Source organism: Corythoichthys intestinalis, chromosome 5 (assembly GCF_030265065.1).
Source record: "Corythoichthys intestinalis isolate RoL2023-P3 chromosome 5, ASM3026506v1, whole genome shotgun sequence".
Lineage (NCBI taxonomy): Eukaryota > Metazoa > Chordata > Actinopteri > Syngnathiformes > Syngnathidae > Corythoichthys > Corythoichthys intestinalis.
In genome coordinates this window covers 2,685,936-2,708,092 of record NC_080399.1, presented here as the reverse complement: position 1 = coordinate 2,708,092, position 22,157 = coordinate 2,685,936, and the positions used below count along the sequence as shown (strand labels likewise).

The 22,157-nt window shown below is 41.2% G+C and overlaps 1 protein-coding gene across 2 annotated transcripts; it reads right to left on the bottom strand.

Annotated features, from left to right (window-relative positions):
* Positions 1-1,088: 1,088 nt before the first annotated feature.
* Positions 1,089-18,730, bottom strand: panx2 (pannexin 2). 2 transcript variants are annotated; one of them, XM_057837931.1, is made up of 6 exons: positions 18,639-18,730; positions 15,149-15,620; positions 12,511-13,625; positions 8,811-8,946; positions 5,035-5,220; positions 1,089-4,920 (listed from the first exon to the last, which is right to left on the bottom strand). In XM_057837931.1, the coding sequence occupies exons 2-6, from the start codon at positions 15,375-15,377 to the stop codon at positions 4,610-4,612; spliced, it is 1,977 nt and encodes a 658-aa protein (XP_057693914.1). In that variant the 5' UTR covers positions 15,378-15,620; positions 18,639-18,730; the 3' UTR covers positions 1,089-4,609. The 2 variants fall into 2 exon arrangements, with proteins under 2 accessions (XP_057693914.1, XP_057693915.1); XM_057837932.1 differs by lacking the exon at positions 18,639-18,730 and having other exon boundaries at positions 15,149-16,071.
* Positions 18,731-22,157: the final 3,427 nt, after the last annotated feature.

Genomic DNA, 22,157 nt, shown 5'->3' with positions numbered 1-22,157 from the left:
TCACGCCCAGTGTTGTTAATAACAGCGTTGCAATATAACGGCGTTATTTTTTTCAGTAGTGGGTAATCTAATTAATTACTTTTCTCATCTTGGCAATGCCGTTACCGTTACTGAGGACCGAAAGGCATGCGTTACTATGTGTTACTATATTGGTCGAAAGTCTGAGGGAGACGGACTCACCGAGACGACAGAGCAGAGCAGGAGCGGGGAGGAGGCAAGAAAGTTGAGACGCCGAGCAAACGCGATGCTAGGTAGCTCCAATAATACATGTTGTAGCCGATAGCCTACAAACTACGCCCGCATGTTATGGTAGATATGGTAGACATGGTAGATATCACATGTACTGTATATAGATATAACTAGATGCAAATTGACAGTCATGCAGGGCCGGCCCAGCCTATACGCAAACTATGCAGCTGCTTAGGGCCCCTGACCACTAGGGGCCCCCCAATCTAGCAATTGTTTAATTTATATTCTATTTTGTTTACTACAGTTTGCTTTATTTGACTTTTGTGAGTTTTGATACTTGATTACAAGCTTAAAAAAATAAAAGATCTTCCTTAACTTTTTCTGTCCTCTTTTAGAAAACTGTCAGTACTGACAATCATTTGGGGTGAGAATTTTGAAGTATGCAGTGCAACAAAATCTGATTAATATACAAAATATGGACGTATGGGTTGGATTGCATGTATGGGTTTTACAGTAGACTGTGACGAAATGGTGGGCCAAAAAAATGGGCCCCTTTGCATTATTTTGCTTAGGGCCCCCAAATGGCACTAAATGCGTTAGTAGACAGCCGCCATCTTAAAGCAGTAGACTTTTTAGGACGGCTCTGTTGTAGAGAACCTTCCTAGCGAACCTAAGTAACGTTTTTATCTAAAATACTTCTAAATTGGCAAAATCTTGACTTGAATCTATCTTTAAATGATGAAACAGTTTTAAAACTTTCATATGTCGAAAGTAGAGAGATGGGAACTAATGCAATAATGGGAGCAATTTTAACAATTTTTAACAGTTGGTTCGGGCCAATTGTACCAAAAACCTTCGCAAAAAACTTCACATAGTGTGGCCAATGTTTTTTTTTTTTTTTTTTTTTTTTTTTTGAGGGAAAAAAAAAAGTAATTATCACCAATTACTCTGCTCAGTAACTAATTACTCTTACATTCAGGTAATTGAGTTACTAACGCGATTACTTTTTGGGAGAAGTAGTTTGTACCTATAATTATTTTACTTTTTTTCAGTAAGATTAACAACACTGGTCACGCCTTCATCCATCAGCTGATAGTGACCCTCTGACGAAGGCGGAAGTGCTCGCAGAAACATGTCAGGTAAATAAAACCACCTACTATTGCCTGGGATAAAAGAAAGGTTTTGACGAATTCCATGGTATTGAAAAACTCCCTACACTTGTCGCTGCGACAGTGCAGTAAAGCTGCGTGTGCTAAATCTGTTGGCCCTCTGGGGCCCCCTGCTGGCTGAGGGCCCTAGGCAATTGCCTGGTTTGCCTAATGGGACGTGACGCCTCTGGATGATGGATGGATGTTAAAAAACAATATCAGACATTGTCAGCAGTTACACATAACGTTACTCATGACTTGAGTTTTCTGTTCACCGAATACTTTTTTGCTGGTACTATGTACATTTTTTTGGATGACTACATTCAATATTATTTTGCACTACCGCTCCTCTTACCAGAGTAATTTTTGGCCAATCTACCCACCTCTGCATTCAAGTATACTTCGTACGTACTTCTCAACTGTGATCATTGGTCGTACAAAAATGTCAATAACAAAGCCGTGATACATTTTACACCTCAAACACGTGACAAACACATGATATACAGCGCCTAAGCATGTGTACTGCAAATCCTACGGTGTGGTACGATGTAGTAAGCGCATACATTATTGCCACAAACATTGTGATCTTTTGCATATTACTTGTGCGGATCGCAGACCGTATTGCGTGAACTACCTGTCTACTTGGCTATTGTAATAAAGGGACAAAGCGATATATGGTTTGAACATTTTCCGTAAAGATCACTCACCGGTTAGTCATTCATCCCATCATTCTAACCGTTTGCGCTGTAGCACCCTGTTGAATTTCATCGCTGCTGGTTTCATTGGTGGGTGATGAATTGTACACGGTCATCCTGAGATATGAATGCGACATCGTTTCCTACTGTTGTGTTCTGCTCAATATCCCCACCTACAGGATTCTGTCAGTCAATACCGCAGTTCTATCGCACATAACCCTTTATAGGGCACTTGTTGAACGCTTAGGCTGCCAGTGACGGCGTGAGACGTCCAATCCATTTTGACTTGGACGTCTAGTGCTGTCAATTGCACTGAGACATTAGCCAATTTAGCCAGTTTAAATGACATGGAAGTCAATGGCAGGTAAGGGGTTAAATACTATGAAATTGAAAAAAAAAAATAGTAATGGAGAGGTGATTCATTTGGGGTAGTGAGGTCAAAGGTCACAGAGGTTTGTATGTTTTTCTCTGTGTTCAAGGTAACTCAAAAATGAATGAAAGGGTTGTTATGAAACTTTTAGGATATATTTGTATTATAAAACAGAAGAGATTATTAAATTTGGGGTAATGAGGTCAAAGGTCACAGAGGTCAGATAAGGAATTTTGTGATAACGCGATACGATTAGAGTTGTCCGACCGATAAAAGCATGTTAAAATGATATCGGGTGATATTCACATTGGTTTTTCATGATCGTTTTTTTGGCCAATATGCACATTGTCTTCAAAGTGAATGTAGAAGCCTTTGTACAAGGGCTGGTCACAGCTCAGCTCAGCAGTTATGCTTCTTCTCTTAGATGCATCCAAACTAAGATGCTTTGGATTTGTGACATGAGCATTATCCTGATCAAAGCATCGAGTGGGCATCACAATACAATTAGCTATAATATGTTAAGGCTACGACCGCAGATATCGGTATCGGTTTGATATTAGTAACGGATTTTTGGGGTTGGACAATATCGGGACATCGGTTATTGGTTAAAAAGTCATTAACGGACAACTGTAGTTACAATCAAACTTGTTAAATGAATGTTGACTATTTTCCTGGGTTGTCGCAGGGGGCATAACAGGCACCATAATACTACCTTGAAAGAAACTCTTTGGCTGCCATTGACGGTGATAGATGTCCAATCCATGTTGACTTTGCCAGTCAATGGCACTAAAATATTAGCCAGTCCTCTTATTGTAAATGAATCAGACGTCTATCATTGCCGATGGCTCGTAATGAGTTAACTGCTATGATGTATACAACGATCAAGAGGTCAAAGGTCATACATGTCAGAAACATAATTTCACGATAACTCAAGAATGAATAAAGGGGTAATGATCTGACTGGCAGGATATGTCTGGAAGTGGGGATTAAATTGTAGGGTGATGAGGTCAAAGGTCAAAGAGTTCATAAAAAAATTTGGTGATTATATTTTACATATATATATTATTTGGTGATAACGGATTAGCCTATTAAACTTTACAGGGTAGGTCATGTGATGAAGGTAAGGGTCAAAGGTCAGAGGGGTCAGAAACTGAATTTGGCGATAAATAGGCTAATCCGTCATCAAGTTAACTCAAGTTTGCAGAGTAGGGGATATGATGAGAATAGTAAGGGTCAAAGGTCACAGGGGTCAGAAACAGAATTTGTCGATACTTCGATGGCGGATTAGTCCAACTCAAATTTGCAGGGTAGGTGATAAGATGAAAATAGGGGTCAAAGGTCACAGAGCTTAGAAACAATTTGGTGATAACTTGATAAGGAAGAATGCTATTAAACTTAAATTTGCAGAATATGTGATATGATGGGGCAAAGGTCATTGGGGTCACAAACAGAATTTGGCGATAACTTGATAAGGAATTAGTCTATTTAACTTAAATTTGCAGTGTGATATGATGAGAGTAAGAGTCAAAGGTCACAGAAGCAAGAAACTGATGTTGCCGATCATTTAAAAATGGATTAGTTCATGTAACTCAAACCTGCAGGGTAGGCGATATGATCAGAGCAAGGGTCAAAGGTCACTGGGGTCAGAAACAGAATTTGACGATAACTTGATAAGGGATTAGTCTATTTAACTTAAATTTGCAGTGTGATATGATGAGAGTAAGAGTCAAAGGTCACAGAAGCAAGAAACTGATGTTGCCGATAATTTAAAAATGGATCAGTTCATGTAACTCAAACCTGCAGGGTAGGCGATATGATCAGAGCAAGGGTCAAAGGTCACAGAGTTCAGACACAGAATTTGGCAATAACTTGATAATGGATTAGCCTATTTAAGTCAAATTTGCGGGGTAGGTGATGTGATGAGAGTAAGGGTGAAAGGTCACAGAGGTCAGAAATATGGTGATGCTTTGAACTCTGCCGCTTAAGCTGAGGTCTAGTTATAATTGACTAGCATCCTGATGATACCTGTGATGTCCAACTATATGGACGCCAACCAATTTACCAAAACTAGTCAGTTGCCCTATAAAGGGTTAAACGAGTCGACATAGAAGTGTGTGACTTCATGAGTAGACATGATTGACAAAGTGGTCACGTGTGCCGAGAACAGTTTGAAGTCGAGGAAATCCGTTCGAATTTCTGTACTTGGTTTAACATTCCCCTGCAGCAATGAGTTCCCCTGGACGTCCTGCCAACCTGTCTCGACGGTTTTCTTCATCCTCTTCTTCCTCAAACAGAGTATGATGAATGCTCAGCAGCTGGTGCGTCGGCGCTCGGGTAAGGGTCGGGGGTTGAGACTCGACATTTTCCTCCTGTGTGACTTGAGGAGGAGAAGGTTTGGGACTAAGGGGGTCCTCACTGGAGGCTGGGTTGGGGCTTCCGCCGTTGATGTATGTGCTGGTGGGCAGGGTCACCGTTGAAAAGGCAGTGGTGGTAGATTCTGGAGAGCAAACTTTCGTCTCTGGAAAAAAAAATGTCAGATTTGAGAAGGAGCCCCATTGGAATTAGATAAGCCTGAAGTCTGAACGCATCCTAAGCATGAAGGAACTGTTCTCTCCAATGTGGAGAGGCTTACCTGCCAATGCGCTAGAAACATGAACGATAGTATGTGTGCCTTCGAGGTATACAGCATCCATGTTGTGCTCCGAGGGTAGAGGCTCCGCGGTTGTGATCTCCACCTTCGGTTTCCGAATGGTCAGCATGTACGGGTGAACATCCAGAGAGAAGTTGCGAGTGTGCTTTTTCTCCATCCCGCTTAAATCTACACAAAGACATTGATTTGATCGGAAGAGTGTTCTTACGAAAGGATTTGGAATTTCAATGATCTCGCTGGCTTTTATTCTAACGATAAACACAGCTCTTTTAATCTCTCCAAGTAGAAAACCAATCTCATGAGATAGTGATAGAGAAAGTTATTCCAAGACAGCAACACTAAGGCTACAGTACCTGACAAAAGGCTTGTCGCTTGCATACACATGGACCTGAAGTGACCCTCTAATTTAGTTGTAATCAATATTTGCTTACAAGAAATGGATAATTTTAATCCCAACAGGATTTGGAATAACATTTCGGTGCCAAACAAAATTGTTGAAAAGTGTTCTGATGTTAACAGCTTGGTAAAGCCCATTTAGTCCATTTTTGCAAAGACATAAATCTTGTCGCCTTGTCAAATGATGCACACAATCCCAGATTAGAACTTCACCTGCTACCAATAATGGATCAATTAACTCTCAGGTGTGTATAAAAAGAACCCCAGTGCACTAGACTGCCACATCAACTGCAACCTGACCTCTGACAAGATTCCTCCCAAGACCAAAGTGTTACCCCCGAAACACACAGGGTCCACTGCGCTCCGCTCAGCTCCATTCTGGATGACGCAAATTTTTAATCCATTGACAGCCCTAGTTATTAACAATTGTTTCTACAAAATGGATAAGTGACAAGACTTTTGTCAGAGACTGTGGACATAACCTAAGGTAGTCTGCCGTCTTGTATAGAGATTGCCTCATCAGGTGTCAAGTTCAAAAATAGACCCTTAGGTAGACATTGTAAAATTACTCAAAAATAAGGAGAGAAGACACTCAGTTTTCTTGGCCAAGGAGAGCAAGGAGGGACTAGACAGAGAAATGCTAGATTACGCTGTATAGTCACCAAAATTGATCTAAAGAAAAACCCTCCTTGCTCTTTTTATTAGGGGTTTGTCCTAACACAGAAGGCTGCCGCCCTAAAGGGAGGGGGAAAGCAAGCTGGAAAAACCCATGTGATTTTGGTTGGCTATGTGTGAGCATGTAGGTGGAACTAACTAAATACACGTGTGTAAGCAAGGACACTTAGGTAAAATGGTCAGAATGACCCAGACACTTCAGTTATGCTACGCTGCGGCCATGGAAGATGTCCTCGAATGGAAGATTGTCCTCGAAAGTCTAGACCAAAGTCCAGACGTAAGATGCTGAAGATGTCCTAGAAGGTTTAGTTACGCAATGTTGCGGCCATGAAGCAAGGCAGTTGTCACCCTGACCCTCTTTAACACTTTGTAACACTTAAACATTATACTACAGCCTAGTATAGCAAGCAATAATCATTTACTGGTTATATCAAATAAGAAAAAATATGGCAATATGTATTATGTATGTATTAGGTATATATGAGCACAAGCAAATATTCAATCAATCAAGCAAATATTCAATCAACCCTCGATAATTAACACAAATCATGGTGGAAAATAAGTATTTGTTCTATACCAAAAGTTCATCTCAATACTTTGTTATGTACCCTTTGTTGGCAATAATGGAGGCCAAACGTTTTCTGTAACTCTTCACAAGCTTTTCATACACTGTTGCTGGTATTTTGGCCCATTCCTCCATGCAGATCTCCTCTAGAGCAATGATGTTTTGGGGCTGTCGTTGGGCAACACGGACTTTCAACTCCCTCCTCGCCCCGTGGCGCCAAAATGATAACAAGAACGGGGAGCAAAAATCCCAGAACCACACGAGGGCACCTAGTGAATGACCTACAGAGAGCTGGGACCACAGTAACAAAGGCTACTATCAGTAACACAATGCGCTGCCAGGGACTCAAATCCTGCACTGCCAGACGTGTCCCCCTGCTGAAGAAAGTACAGGTACAGGCCAGTCTGCTGTTCGCTAGAGAGCATTTGGATGATCCAGAAGAGGAGAATGTGTTATGGTCAGATGAAACCAAAATAGAACTTTTTGGTAGAAACACAGGTTCTTTTGTTTGGAGGAAAAAGAACACTGAATTCCACCATACCCACTGTGAAGCATGAGAGTGGAAATATCATGCTTTTGGACTGTTTTTCTGCAAAGGGACCAGGACGACTGATCTGTGTAAAGGAAAGAATGAATGGGGCCACGTATCGAGAGATTTTGAGTGAAAATCTCCTTCCATCAGCAAGGGCATTGAAGATGAGACGTGGCTGGGTCTTTTAGCTTGACAATGATCCCAAACATACAGCCAGGGCAACAAAGGAGTGGCTTCGTAAGAAGCATTTCAAGGTCCTGGAGTGGCCTAGCCAGTCTCCAGATCTCAACCCCATAGAAAATCTGGAGAGGGGGTTGAAAGTCCGTGTTGCCCAACGACAGCCCCAAAACATCACTGCTCTAGAGGAGATCTGCATGGAGGAATGGGCCAAAATATCAATCCGGCAATCCGGCCCGAAATGATGGTATCGGTACCAACAAAGAGGGCGCCAATACCATTTACCGGTCCAGTATTTTACACTATCGCTATTGGCCTGCTCCAGACCTATGCGAGCGGGCCAATAGTCGCTCTTGACCAATGCGGGGGCAGCTTTTTCATATGGAGGAAAAACAAACCAGGATAAATGGCGGCGGTCTGGAAATATTTCCGCAAAGGAATTCCGTCTCACTGGAGCGGTTCGCAGCTGAGTGTGAAGAGGTTGGGATGAAGATCAGCACCTCCAAATCCGAGACCACGGTCCTCAGTCGGAAAAGGGTGGAGTGCCCTCTCCGGGTCGGGGATGAGATCCTGCCCCAAGTGGAGGAGTTCAAGTATCTTGGGGGCTTGTTCACGAGTGACGGTAGGAGGGAGCGGGAGATAGACAGGCGAATCGGTGCGGCGTCTGCAGTAATGCGGACTCTGCAACGGTCCGTAGTGGTGAAGAAGGAGCTGAGCCGAAAGGCAAAGCTCTCGATTTACCAGTCGATCTACGTTCCTACCCTCACCTATGGTCACGAGCTTTGGGTCGTGATCGAAAGCACAAGATCCCGGATACAAGCGGCCGAAATGAGTTACCTCCGCAGGGTGTCCGGGCTCTCCCTTAGAGATAGGGTGAGAAGCTCGGTCATCCAGGAGGGACTCGGCGTCGAGCCGCTACTCCTCCGCGTAGAGAGGAGCCAGCTGAGGTGGCTCGGGCATCTGGTTCGGATGCCTCCCGGACGCCTCCCTGGAGAGGTGTTCCGGGCATGTCCCACCGGCGGGAGGCCCCAGGGAGGACCCAGGACACGCTGGAGAGACTATGTCTCTCGGCTGGCCTGGGAACGCCTTGGGATCCCGCCGGAGGAGCTGGTTGAAGTGGCTGGGGAGAGGGAAGTCTGGGCTTCCCTGTTAAAGCTGCTGCCCCCGCGACCCGACCCCGGAACAAGCGGAAGATAATGGATGGATGGATGGATGGATGGAATTCCGTCCAGTAGAATCAATGGCTTGATTTGCGGCCTGAAAGTTTCGAGAGGTGGACTTAAATCGGCCAGTTTCAATACCTCGAACCCAATAAAATATTTGAAGACGAAACATGTGAACAAACACAAAGAGTTAGATTTTTTTTTTTTTTTTACACTATTATACTGAAAAATGTGAAAAAAATTGAGATACCTTTAGTTGCAGGATACTGTGTGCTCTTGCTATCCAGAAGTGGTGCGATGAAGCTATCTGCCACTGTCTTACGTCTGAGCGGTTTGGGTTTTTCAGGCTTGGTGTTATTTTCCAAACGTGTCAGAGTAAGAGGTTCCTTTACAGAAAAACAAAACAAAAAACAAAACATTAAGTATGATGTTGTTTTGTTTTCTCAATGGCTGCCCAGCCAAAACCATTTGACCCACCGGCACCGTTCATACACCAAGACACCCCAAAAATACTCATTCATTCGTGTTATTATTATTATTTTTTTTTTAAAGTGAAAGTAACTATTTAAGTTAAATTCTTCAAAACGCTACTTGTCCTGCTTTTGTCCAAATGACATTATTTTTACATAAAAAAAAAAAAAAATTCAGGACTCTGTGGGTCACAAAATTTCTATAGTTTTTGCTAAAGTTAAAAATAAAAATGAAATGTACAACTTCCCCAAAACACCCGTTCCTTCGCTCATGGCCAGCGTTAGTCAGCATTAATTTCAATACCACAAAAGAAAAACATTCACTCCTATAGATTTCCATCCAAAGGGACACAATGTCAACAGGAAGTGACCCTGGAATGGCACAAAATCAACAGGAAGTGTGCCTGAAAGGCTCCAAAATCAACAGGAAGTGACCCCGAAATGCCCCCAAATCAACAGGAAGTGACCCCGAAATGCCCCCAAATCAACAGGAAGTGACCCAAAATCTACAGGAAGTTTAAGATGCACCAACATGAACAGGAAGTGACCCAATATGAACAGGAAGTGATTTTAAAATGCTCCAAAATCAGCAGAAAATGACCCTGAAATCTCCAAAATCAACAGGAAGTCTAGCCAAAATGAACAGGAAGTGACCCAATATGAACAGGAAGTGACCCAATATGAACAGGAAGTCTAAGATGCACCAAAATTAACAGGAAGTGACCCAATATGAACAGGGCCCAAAATCAACAGGAAGTGACCCTGAAATGCCCCCTAATCAACAGGAAGTGACCCAATAAGAAAAGGAAGTCATCCGATATCTACAGGAACTTCAAGATGTGCCAAAATGAACAGGAATCGACTCAATATGAACAGGAAGTGACCAGATATCTACAGGAAGTCCAAGATGCGCCAAAATGAACAGGAATCGACCCAATATGAACAGGAAGTGACCAGATATCTACAGGAAGTCCAAGATGCGCCAAAATGGACAGGAAGTGACCCAACATGAACAGGAAGTGACTTTGAAATGCTCTAAAATCAACAGGAAGTGACCTTGGAAAGCCTCAAAATAAACAGGAAATGACCCAATATGAACAGGAAGTGACCTTATATCTACAGGAAGTCCAAGATGTGGCAAAGTGAACAGGAAGTGACTTTAAAATGCTCCAAAATCAACAGGAAATGACCCTGGAATGGCCCAAAATCAACAGGAAGTGACCCTGGAATGCTACAAAATCAACAGGAGGTCACCCTGGATTGGCCCAAAATCAACAGGAAGTGTCCCTGAAACGCCCCCAAATCAACAAGAAGTGACCCTGAAATGCCCCCAAATCAACAGGAAATGACCTGATATCTACAGGAAGTCCAATATGCGCCAAAATGAACAAGAAGTGACACAATATGAACAGGAAGTGACTTTGAAATGCTCCATAATCACCAGGAAGTGACCCTGGAATGACCCAAAATCAATAGGAAGTGACCTTGGAATGCCTCAAAATCAACAGGAAGTGACCCAATATGAACAGAAAGTGACCCGATTTCTACAGGAAGTCCAAGATGCGCCAAAATGAACAGGAAGTGACTTTAAAATGCTCCAAAATCAAAAGGAAATGACCCTTGAATGGCCCAAAATCAACAGGAAGTGACCTTGGAATGCCTCAAAATCAACAAGAAGTGACCCAATATGAATAGGAAGTGACCCGATATCTACAGGAAGTCCCAAGATGCGCCAAAATGAACAGGAAGTGACTTCAAAATGCTCCAAAATCAACAGAAAATGACCCTTGAATGGCCCCAAATCAACAGGAAGTGACCTTGGAATGCCTCAAAATCAACAAGAAGTGACCCGATATGAATAGGAAGTGACCCGATATCTACAGGAAGTCCAAGATGCGCCAAAATGAACAGGAAGCCACCCAATATGAACAGGAAGTGACCCTGAAATGCTCCAAAATCAACAGCAAGTGACCCTGGAATGACATAAATTCAACAGGAAGTGTCCCTGAAATGCCCCCAAATCAACAGGAAGTGACCCAAAATGAAAAGGAAGTGACCAGATATCTACAGGAAGTCCAAGATGTGCCAAAATGGACAGGAACTGACCCAACACGAACAGGAAGTGACTTTGAAAGGCTCGAAAAATCAACAGGAAGTGACCTTGGAATACCTCAAAATCAACAGGAAGTAACACAATATAAACAGGAAGTGAACTGATATCTACGGGAAGTCAAAGATGGCCCAAAATGAACAGGAAGTGACTTTAAAATGCCCCAAAATCAACAGGAAATGACCCTGGAATGCTACAAAACCAACAGGAAGTCACCCTGGATTGGTCCAAAATCAACAGGAAGTGTCCCTGAAATGCTCCAAAATCAACACGAAGTGACCCTGAAATGCCCCCAAATCAACAGGAAATGACCTGATATCTACAGGAAGTCCAATATGCGCCAAAATGAACAAGAAGTGACACAATATGAACAGGAAGTGACTTTGAAATGCTCCATAATCACCAGGAAGTGACCCTGGAATGACCCAAAATCAATAGGAAGTGACCTTGGAATGCCTCAAAATCAACAGGAAGTGACCCAATATGAACAGGAAGTGACCCGATTTCTACAGGAAGTCCAAGATGCGCCAAAATGAACAGGAAGTGACTTTAAAATGCTCCAAAATCAAAAGGAAATGACCCTTGAATGGCCCAAAATCAACAGGAAGTGACCTTGGAATGCCTCAAAATCAACAAGAAGTGACCCAATATGAATAGGAAGTGACCCGATATCTACAGGAAGTCCCAAGATGCGCCAAAATGAACAGGAAGCGACCCAATATGAACAGGAAGTGATCCTGAAATGCTCCAAAATCAACACGAAGTGACCCTGGATTGGCCCAAAATCAACAAGAAGTGACCCAATATGAACAGGAAATGACCTGATATGTACAGGAAGTCCAAGATACGCCAAAATGAACAGGAAGTGACTATAAAATGCTCCAAAATCAACAGGAAATGACCCTGGAATGGCCCAAAATCAACAGGAAGTCTCCCTGAAATGCTCCAAAATCAACAGGAAGTGACCTGATATCTACAGGAAGTCCAATATGCGCCAAAATGAACAGGAAGTAACACAATATGAACAGGAAGTGACTTTGAAATGCTCCAAAATCAACAGGAAGTGACCTTGGAATACCTCAAAATCAACAGGAAGTAACACAATATGAACAGGAAGTGACCTGATAGCTACAGGAAGTCCAAGATGCGCCAACATGAACAGGAAGTGACTTTAAAATGCTCCAAAATCAATAGGAAATGACCATGGAATGCCTCAAAATCAACAGGAAGTGACCCCGGAATACCTCAAAATCAACAGGAAGTAACTCAAAATGAACAGGAAGTGACCCGATATTCCGACCATCATAGCAAAATTCCCCCACAAATTTTATTTTCTCGTTTGGATTGACTTCCTGTTCATCCAAACTTACTTTAAAAGACTGCGGAAGAGGATTAGAAGTCGGAATCCATTTAATCTTCTTGCGCGGTCGCTTGATCACCAACGGCTCGGTGGGCATATCCCCGACTCCCAGATCGGACGGATCCGTGTTGGGATCAATAGTTTGTATCCCGGAGTCCCTCACGGTGGGCGTGGCGTCGTGATTGGACTGCGCCAGCGCGGCCAAGAGCTGCCGGACCACGTTATCGTACATGAGGTCGCTCTCGTTGGTGATGAAATCCAGCCTGTTGAGGGACTTGATGTGGTCTCTGTTTTCATTGCAAAACATGGCCAAGATGTTAATATCGCAAAACTGGGACTTCTGCCAACGCCTCCGCGTCTTAATCCCCACTTTGTGCAACTTGTCGAATACAAAGTTGGACTTGCGCACCACGAATAAATGCAGCAAATTAAGCAGGATAATCAGATTCATGGTGCAGAGAAGAGCGATATCCACCGCCGCCATGATTCGCTGCAGCTGAACAGCGGGGAGCTTACAATTCACCCGAATCTTCAACTCGGAATAGCTGCTAATATCCGGCGGCTCGCCCAGAGCGCAGGTGAATTCGTTCTGTCTTTGCCGGGCGTAGTAAGCGCTCAGGTAAGAAATAGGGATGGAACTGAGGCAGATGATGGCTAAGTGGCGCGCCAGGTATATTTTAGCTAAAAAGTTACTCTGACCTCGTCTTTCTAAGTACTTCTCGAAAAGATTTTGCTCGGGGCTCTTCTCTTTCTCCGCGTTCTCGATGATTTCTCTCCGCTCTCGCTCGGTGATGCCGGGTCCTTTGGATTGGATCTGCTTCTCGATTTTAGGCGCCCGGCCCTCGGCGGCTCGGTGGTAGCAGTTATCGATCTCTTGGAGCAGGAAATTCAGCTCCGAGGTCAGGCGGGTGGAGGCTAGGAATTCCCAGCCCAGAGCGGGGATGTACATGATGCCGGCGAAGGCCAGCAGGGCGTAAGGTAGAAATTTGTGCTCGAAGAGCGAAGGCCAGAGGTGAGGCTCCACGCCGACCGCGGCGTCGCGCAGCTCCGTCCAGCAGTAGCCTCTCGCGTAAAGCGCCTGGTCTCGGGTGAAGTTGTGGGGAGTGTAGCAGTAGATGGATTCCTCTGAGGAGAGAAACCAAGCGATACTTAGTGAACCGTCACGCTTCAGCGCCGATGAAACGTTCTTTCGTTGGATTGGACGTCTAGCACGGTCAACGGCAAAAAATCACCAAAGAAACCCAATCCAAAGCACAAAAACAGAAAAAACTAAAAACAAAAAAATGACACAAAAAATGCACCAAAGACTGAAAAAGCAAAAAAATAACCCAAAACACAAAAAATGCAAAAAAAAAAAAAAAAATCAGAATGACAAAAAACTAAAAAACACACCAAAAATTCACCACAGAAACCCAATCCAAAACAAAATAACAAAAAAAACTAAAACAAAAACAAAAAAAACAAAAAACAGACGAGACTGAAAAAGCAAAAAAATAACCCAAAACACAAAAAATGCAAAATAAAATTGAAAAAAATAAGACGCAACTAAAAAAAATAAAAAAAACGCAAAAATCTGAATGACAAAAAATTCACCCAATTCAAAACAAAACAGAAAAAAACCCGAAAAAAAACATACACCGCAAAAAATATGAAAAACCACCCCAAAACACGAAAAAGCAAAAACACATAAATCTGAAAAAATGACATTAAAAGACCAACATGGGCCCCAGGTGGTCGTTTTGGTGGGTCGTTGAATGGTCTGCCTTGAATTTAAATTAGTTTGTCACTAGTAGACGTCCAATCTGTTTCAAGTGTGAGGGTTGGCAGCCAGTGAACGAATGTTCGAAAATGCAAAAAGCATGACAAAAAACTGAAAAAAGGCCTCCAAAATTGTGAAAAAAAATTTAAAATAAAAAATAAGGCGCAAATAAAAGTGAATTAAACACTGCAAAAATCTGGGGAAAAAAAAACACACACACACAAAAAAAAATTACATAACCTAACCTAAAAACAGAAATTTTTGGGGAAAAACGGCAAAAGACGCACAAAAGACCAAAATCTAAAAAAGCAAAAAAAAAAACACCCAAAATGCAGAAAACAACAACAAACAAAAAAACAGGAAAAGAAACTAAAAAAAAATTCAAAAACATTGCAAAAAACTGAAAAAATGCACACACACACAAAAAAAAAAACCTGCAAAAAAATTGAAAAAACAATGCTGAACAAAACACAAAAATATTGCAAAAAAAAAAAATTTTTTTTTATTTTAAATCTGAAATATCCCCCAAAAAATGCACAAAACATGAAGAACTAAAAACGCAAAAATTCACACGAAAAACACAACCTCAAAACAAAAGACTGGGGAAAAATCCTCACTTTCGAGTCATGTTGAGGGCGGCGCTCTATGTCAAATACTTAACCTTTTACGGGGCTTTAAAGACACCACCTGATAGAACACGCCGGCAAACCCTAACCCAGAATAAATAGGAAAAATGTAGCGACTAGCCTAGCCAAGAGTAGCGTTTCTCAAATCTACTCAAATATGGCATGGCAAAACTATTCTTAGAATTTAGATTTAGAAATGGGTCCAAGACCAGACCAAGAACTTCACAATATGTCTTGACCCAAACCGGTTTGGCGCGTACAACCTGCAAAATTCCTGGTAAAGACGAGCGTGACCAACAGGATCGGGATGATCACCGTTCCTATGGTAACCACGCGATCAAACGGCAGCTCCAGCTTGAGCTGCACCATCAGGCTAGCCAAGGCGCCGCCCCGTTCATCTTGCGAGGAACCGGGCAGGATGAGCTCCTTCAGCTTCTCGCCGGCTAGTAGAGCGGTCGCCATGTCTAAATTTTGGTCCAAGATGTTCTGCATCTGGGAAAGAAACGACAAGCGCTACAACCCGTCGGGCCTCGACTTAAAAGACTGGACGCCCACAAGATAATCTGTCGCCATAGATGGGAAAAATCCGGTCCTGTTCTTGCTTTATCTCAAAGTTCTGCCATGTTCAGAAAAAGACAATTTTCTGCCTTTTCACTTTGCATCTCTTCATTTTGCCGGTTCCCACTCTGATGTTGGCCTTAGTTCAGAATGTGTCCTTGGTAAAAAGATGTCTTCCTGCAAGAGAGGAAAATAGAACCACAGAAGTGAAACGACATATATTAGCATTTCGCATGCTAAAACGCTAACATTCTGGACGAGAGGAGCGTTTCTGAGCATGTGCGTTCACGCATACACGATCTTCATGTATTTTTCAAACTGCCGCAGACTCTGGAGGTCGTGCTAATGTCCTTTACGCGTCAACTTTTCTCCCCTCTCGCGAAATGAGATCACAGCGGAAGCCTTTCAGATGAGAAACTTGGGACATCCATGTTGATGGCGTAACTGCGAGGGCCAGTAAGAACTACAGAGAAATTTTGTGGGGATGCTTTGCTCTCCTAGTCTAAAAACTACTGTGTGTCACTTCCTGTTAATTATGGGGCATTTACAGGTCACTTCCTGTTGATTTTGGGTCACTTCTGATTGATTTTTGGGATATTGACGGAACAGACGTTCAGGTAGGTAGGTCAGAGTCAATGAAAAGCTTGCTAAACTGTTAGCCACACCGTTCTGAAGTACAGAGCAAGACGTCAAAAACGATATTACGTTGCTCTCACGGCAAGCTGAAACCATGAAAATAGCAAAAACTAAAAAAAAAGAAAAAAAGGAAATAAACAGCAAAACTCAGGTCAAAAAAACGCCCCCAAAAAAGGAAAAAAAAATTGAACAACACGGAGGGCGGGGGAGGGTCGCTGTAAAAAACTGATGAAATAATAATCATGATAATAAAAAGCCCCCCCCCCCAAAAAAAAAAAATGCACAGAACACCAAAAATAGGGGGTGAGAGGGTTAGCATCATGGAAAAACAAAATGCAGAAAACCGTACAAAAAAAAAAAAAAAAAATACACTGCAAAGTAACTTGGAAAAAAATACAAACACAAACATCAAAAAAACACCGCAAAATAATGGGGAAAAAAATAAAAACACAAACAGCCAAAATCTGAAAAAGCGCAAAAAGTTAAAACACATGAAAAATAGGGGGAGTGATGAGCTACTAAAAAAAAAAAAAAAAAAAAAAATCCTCAAAGTAGGAAAAAAAGACAAAAAAAAAACACCTAAAAATATGAAAAACCGGCAAAAACACAGACACACACAAAAAAAAAAAAAAAAAACGGGAAAACCCCATAAAAAGTTTACCCAAAAAAACAAAACAGGAAAAATTAATTATTATTTTTTTTAAATAGGGGGGTGGGGGTTAAAAAAATAAAATAAAAACACACACAAAAAAATACAAAAATAAAGTGCACAATACACCAAAATACGGGCTAGGGGAGTGTCTGGGATCACGGAAAAACAAACAAAACAAAAAATACAGCGGTTGGAGCTACAAAATAAAAAGTCCTGAAAAATGAAAAATAACAAATAACCCAGAAAATATGAAAACCAGCAAAAATCCCATACAAAAAAACAGGGAAAAAAATCTGCCCAAAAAATTATAGACAAAACAAAAAAAGAAGACATGGAAAAAAATAATAAAATAAATGAAAAACAACCAAACATCTTTAAAAAAAAAAACACGAAAAAAAATGCACAGAACACCAAAAACAGTGTGTGGGGGTGCCTTGGGAACAGGAAAAACAAAAAGCAACAAATAGTAAAAAAAAAAAAATAATAATAATAAATCACCGAAAAAAACCTACAACAAACGAAAAAAAAAAAAAAAAAGCTGAAAAACCGCAACTTTAAAAACCTGAATAATAGGGGGAAAAAAACAGCTAAAAAGACGAAAAGCAAACAACCTACATATATGAAAACTTGTAAAAAAACAAACAAAAAACTAAAAAAAACAAACCTGCAAAAATAATACAAAACAAGAAAAAAAACCCAGACATCTTTAAAAAATGGGGGAATGCTATGTCTAGGGGAATCAGGACAGAGCATGAGTAGGTGCTCCACCCGTCTACCCCGCCCCCCAAACAAAAAAACAAAACAAAAAAAAATTATCACACAAAAAACAAAAATAAAAAGTCACAGAACACCAAAATAGGGGCTAGTGGGTGTCTGGGATCACTGAAAAATAAAAAACAAATAAACAAACAAACAAAAATGCGGTTGGAGCTACAAAAAAAAAAAAAATCATGAAAAAAGAAAAATAACAAATCACCCTGAAAATACTGTATGAAAACCAGCAAAAAAACTCATACAAAAAACTGAAAAAAATCAGCAAAAAAACAAACAAAAAAGAAGACATGGAAAAAAAACAACCAAACATCTTAAAAAAAAAACAAAAAAACAAAACCAAACGCAAAACATGTTAAAAAAAAAAAATTTAATTAAATTTTAAAAAAAAACACAGAGAAAAAAATGTAATCACAAACACAGCAAAAAATTTGACAAACCGCAAAAGTAAAAAAAGTAAAACAGTAAAAACAGTTAACAGTAAAAACAGATAACAGTAAAAATCCTAAAAAAAAAGACGAAAAGAAACACCCTAAAAATATGAAAACCCGCAAAAACAAAACAAACAAAAAAACGTGAAAAATAAATCTTAAAATTACCCCCCCTCCTCCAAAAAATGAAGGAACGGTGATCACAACAAAAACAAAACCCAAAAAATAAGAAATACAAAACTGCGGAAAATCGCAAATAAACACCACCAAAACTGAAAACTCCATCTTCATTCGCCCCTCCCACCAAACGAAATGGACGTCTAGCTCCGTCAAAGGCGCCCAACGACTTCACAAGGAAGTGCCCCTCAGATAAATAGGAAGTGACCAACAAATCTCCAGGAAGTAACCCATGGAAGCCCAAACTATCCCCACACAATTTCACCCAAAATTTCATATCCTATTTAGCTAACGACAAGACTGGTGCGCATCCATCTCCTCTCCAGTTCTGGAAGTGGAGCCGCACATAGCAATGCAGCTGTTAAAGAAAAGTACATCAAGCATCTGTATACATATAATCTCTTCCTTTGTGCGGAGCTGCCCGTTCCTGCGCGCGCTCCACCAAAGATGACTAAAAACATCTCATCCGGTCTCGGCTTCATGAATCAAAACGCATCTGTGAGAGGCAAATAGATGAAATTCACCCACCTTGTCTGGAAGCATCTCGCGGCAGGCTAATAGTTAATCTGCAGTGCGGGCGAGCGGTTTACAGCATGTAGCCGCGCACACCGGTTTGTTCCGCCTTCACCCCCCCACTCCTCTTCTCCTCCCCTCCTCTCCATCTCCTTGTCTAATCACACATTAACATTCTGGAGCTCATCACACAACACGTTGGCAGACCTAGTGGTGGTGGGCGGGCCCTAAAATGTTCATTTTGTACTCCCATTAATCCCCTTTTGTGGTTGTTCAGATTTCCCGTCAATGTACAGGCTTTCATTGCGGTCGCTATTAGCTAACAATGAGTTGTGTACCAAATGCAGTACAAGAGCATTTACACGGGAGATTAATATATTCAGTTCTGTGTATCGGTTAAAGATAACTCAAGATAATTTAAGGACGAATAAAGGGATTATCAAATTTGCAGATTAAATCTTATCGTGGTTGTAATTTGAACCAAAGGCAGTGATTTAAAGTTTGAGGTCAACAAGTCAAAGGTGACAGAGGTTTGCATGTTTTTATTAAAGTCAATAGCAAATTCAGGGATGTACAAATTTGCTAGTTTATGTTAATTTCATCATAAAAAAGAAAAACTGCCAGTTGTGGTTGTAATGTGAAACGAAAGCGGTGATTTAAATTTTGGGCTCATGAGGTCAAAGGTCTGCTTGTTTTGTATGGTATGGTATTGTAGGGTATGGTAGGGTAGGTAGATATACATACTATACATACATACTATACGTATATGGTATGGTAGGGTAGGGTAGGGTAGGGTAGGGTAGGGTAGGTAGATATACATACTATACATACATACTATATATGGTAGGGTAGGGTAGGTATATATACATACTATACATTATATGGTAGGGTAGAGTGGGGGGGTAAGGTAGATATACATACATGGTAGGGTAGGGTCAGTAGATAAAAGTACTATACATACATACTATACAGTATATGGTCGGGTAGGGTAGGTAGATATACATACTATACATACATACTATATAGGGTAGGGTAGGGTAGGTAGATATACATACTATACATACATACTATACAGTGTATGGTAGGGTAGGATAGGGTAGGGTAGGTAGATATACAGTACATACATAGTAGGGTAGGGTACGGTAGGGTAGGATCGGTAGATATACATACTATACATACATACTATGTAGGGTAGGGTCAGTAGATATACATACAATACATACATACTATATATAGTACATATATACATACTATACAGTATATGGTAGTGTAGGGTAGAGTAGGGTCAGTAGATAAAAGTACTATACATACATACTATACAGTATATGGTCGGGTAGGGTAGGTAGATATACATACTATACATACATACTATATAGGGTAGGGTAGGGTAGGTAGATATACATACTATACATACATACTATACAGTGTATGATAGGGTAGGATAGGGTAGGGTAGGTAGATATACAGTACATACATAGTAGGGTAGGGTACGGTAGGGTAGGATCGGTAGATATACATACTATACATACATACTATGTAGGGTAGGGTCAGTAGATATACATACAATACATACATACTATATATAGTACATATATACATACTATACAGTATATGGTAGTGTAGGGTAGAGTAGGGTCAGTAGATAAAAGTACTATACATACATACTATACAGTATATGGTCGGGTAGGGTAGGTAGATATACATACTATACATACATACTATATAGGGTAGGGTAGGGTAGGTAGATATACATACTATACATACATACTATACAGTGTATGATAGGGTAGGATAGGGTAGGGTAGGTAGATATACAGTACATACATAGTAGGGTAGGGTACGGTAGGGTAGGATCGGTAGATATACATACTATACATACATACTATGTAGGGTAGGGTCAGTAGATATACATACAATACATACATACTATATATAGTACATATATACATACTATACAGTATATGGTAGTGTAGGGTAGAGTAGGGTCGGTAGATACAATACATACTATACATACAGTGGGGCAAATAAGTCTTTAGTCAACCACTACTTGTGCAAGTTCTCCCACTTGAAAATATTAGAGAGGCCTGTAATTGTCAACATGGGCAAACCTCAACAATGAGAGACAGAATGTGGAAAAAAAAAAAAACTGAAAATCCCATTGTTTAAATTTTAAAGAATTTATTTGCAAATCATGGTGGAAAATAAGTATTTGGTCAATACCAAAAGTTCATCTCAATACTTTGTTATGTAGCCTTTGTTGGCAATACCAGAGGCCAAACGTTTTCTGTAACTCTTCACAAGCTTTTCACACACTGTTGCTGGTATTTTGGTTTATTCCTCCATGCAGATCTCCGCTAGAGCAGTGATGTTTTGGGGCTGTCGTTGGGCAACACAGACTTTCAACTCCCTCCACAGATTTTCTACGGGGTGGAGATCTCCAGGACCTTGAAATGCTTCTTATGAAGCCACTCCTTTGTTGCCCTGGCTGTGTGTTTGGGATCATTGTCATGCTGAAAGACCCAGCCACATCTTATCTTCAATGCCCTTGCTGATGGAAGGAGATTTTCACTCAAAATCTCTCGATACATGGCCCCATTCATTCTTTCCTTTACACAAATCAGTCGTCCTGGTCCCTCTGCAGAAAAACAGCCCCAAAGCATGATGTTTCCACCCCCATGCTTCACAGTGGGTATGGTGTTCTTCGGATGCAATTCAGTATTCTTTCTCCTCCAAACACGAGAACCTGTGTTTCTACCAAAAAGTTCTATTTTGGTTTAATCTGACCATAACACATTCTCCCAGTCCTCTTCTGGATCATCCAAATGCTCTCAAGCGAATTGCAGATTGGCCTGGACGTGTACTGACTTAAGCAGGGAGACACGTCTGGCAGTGCAGGATTTGAGTCCCTGGCGGCGCATTGTGTTACTGATAGTAGACTTTGTTATTGTGGTCCCAGCACGGATTTTTCCTCACCGTTCTTGTTATCATTTTGACGCCACGGCGTGAGATCTTGCATGGAGCCCCAGATCGAGGGAGATTATCAGTGGTCTTGTATGTCTTCCATTTTCTAATAATTGCTCCCACAGTTGATTTCTTTACACCAAGCGTTTTACTTATTGCAGATTCAGTCTTCCCAGCCTGGTGCAGGTCTACAATTTTGTCTCTGGTGTCCTTCGACAGCTCTTTGGTCTTGGCCATAGTGGAGTTTGGAGTGTGACTGACTGAGATTGTGGACAGGTGTCTTTTATACCGATAATGAGTTAAAACAGGTGCCATTAATACAGGCAACGAGTGGAGCCTCGTTAGACCTCGTTAGAAGAAGTTAGACCTCTTTGACAGCCAGAAATCTTGCTTGTTTGTAGGTGACCAAATACTTATTTTCCACTCTATGTTTGGAAATAAGTTCTTTAAACAATGTGATTTTCTGTTTTTTTTTTTCCACATTCTGTCCCTCATGGTTGAGCTTTACCCATGTTGGCAATTACAGGCCTCTCTAATCTTTTCAAGTACGAGAACTTGCACAATTGGTGGTTG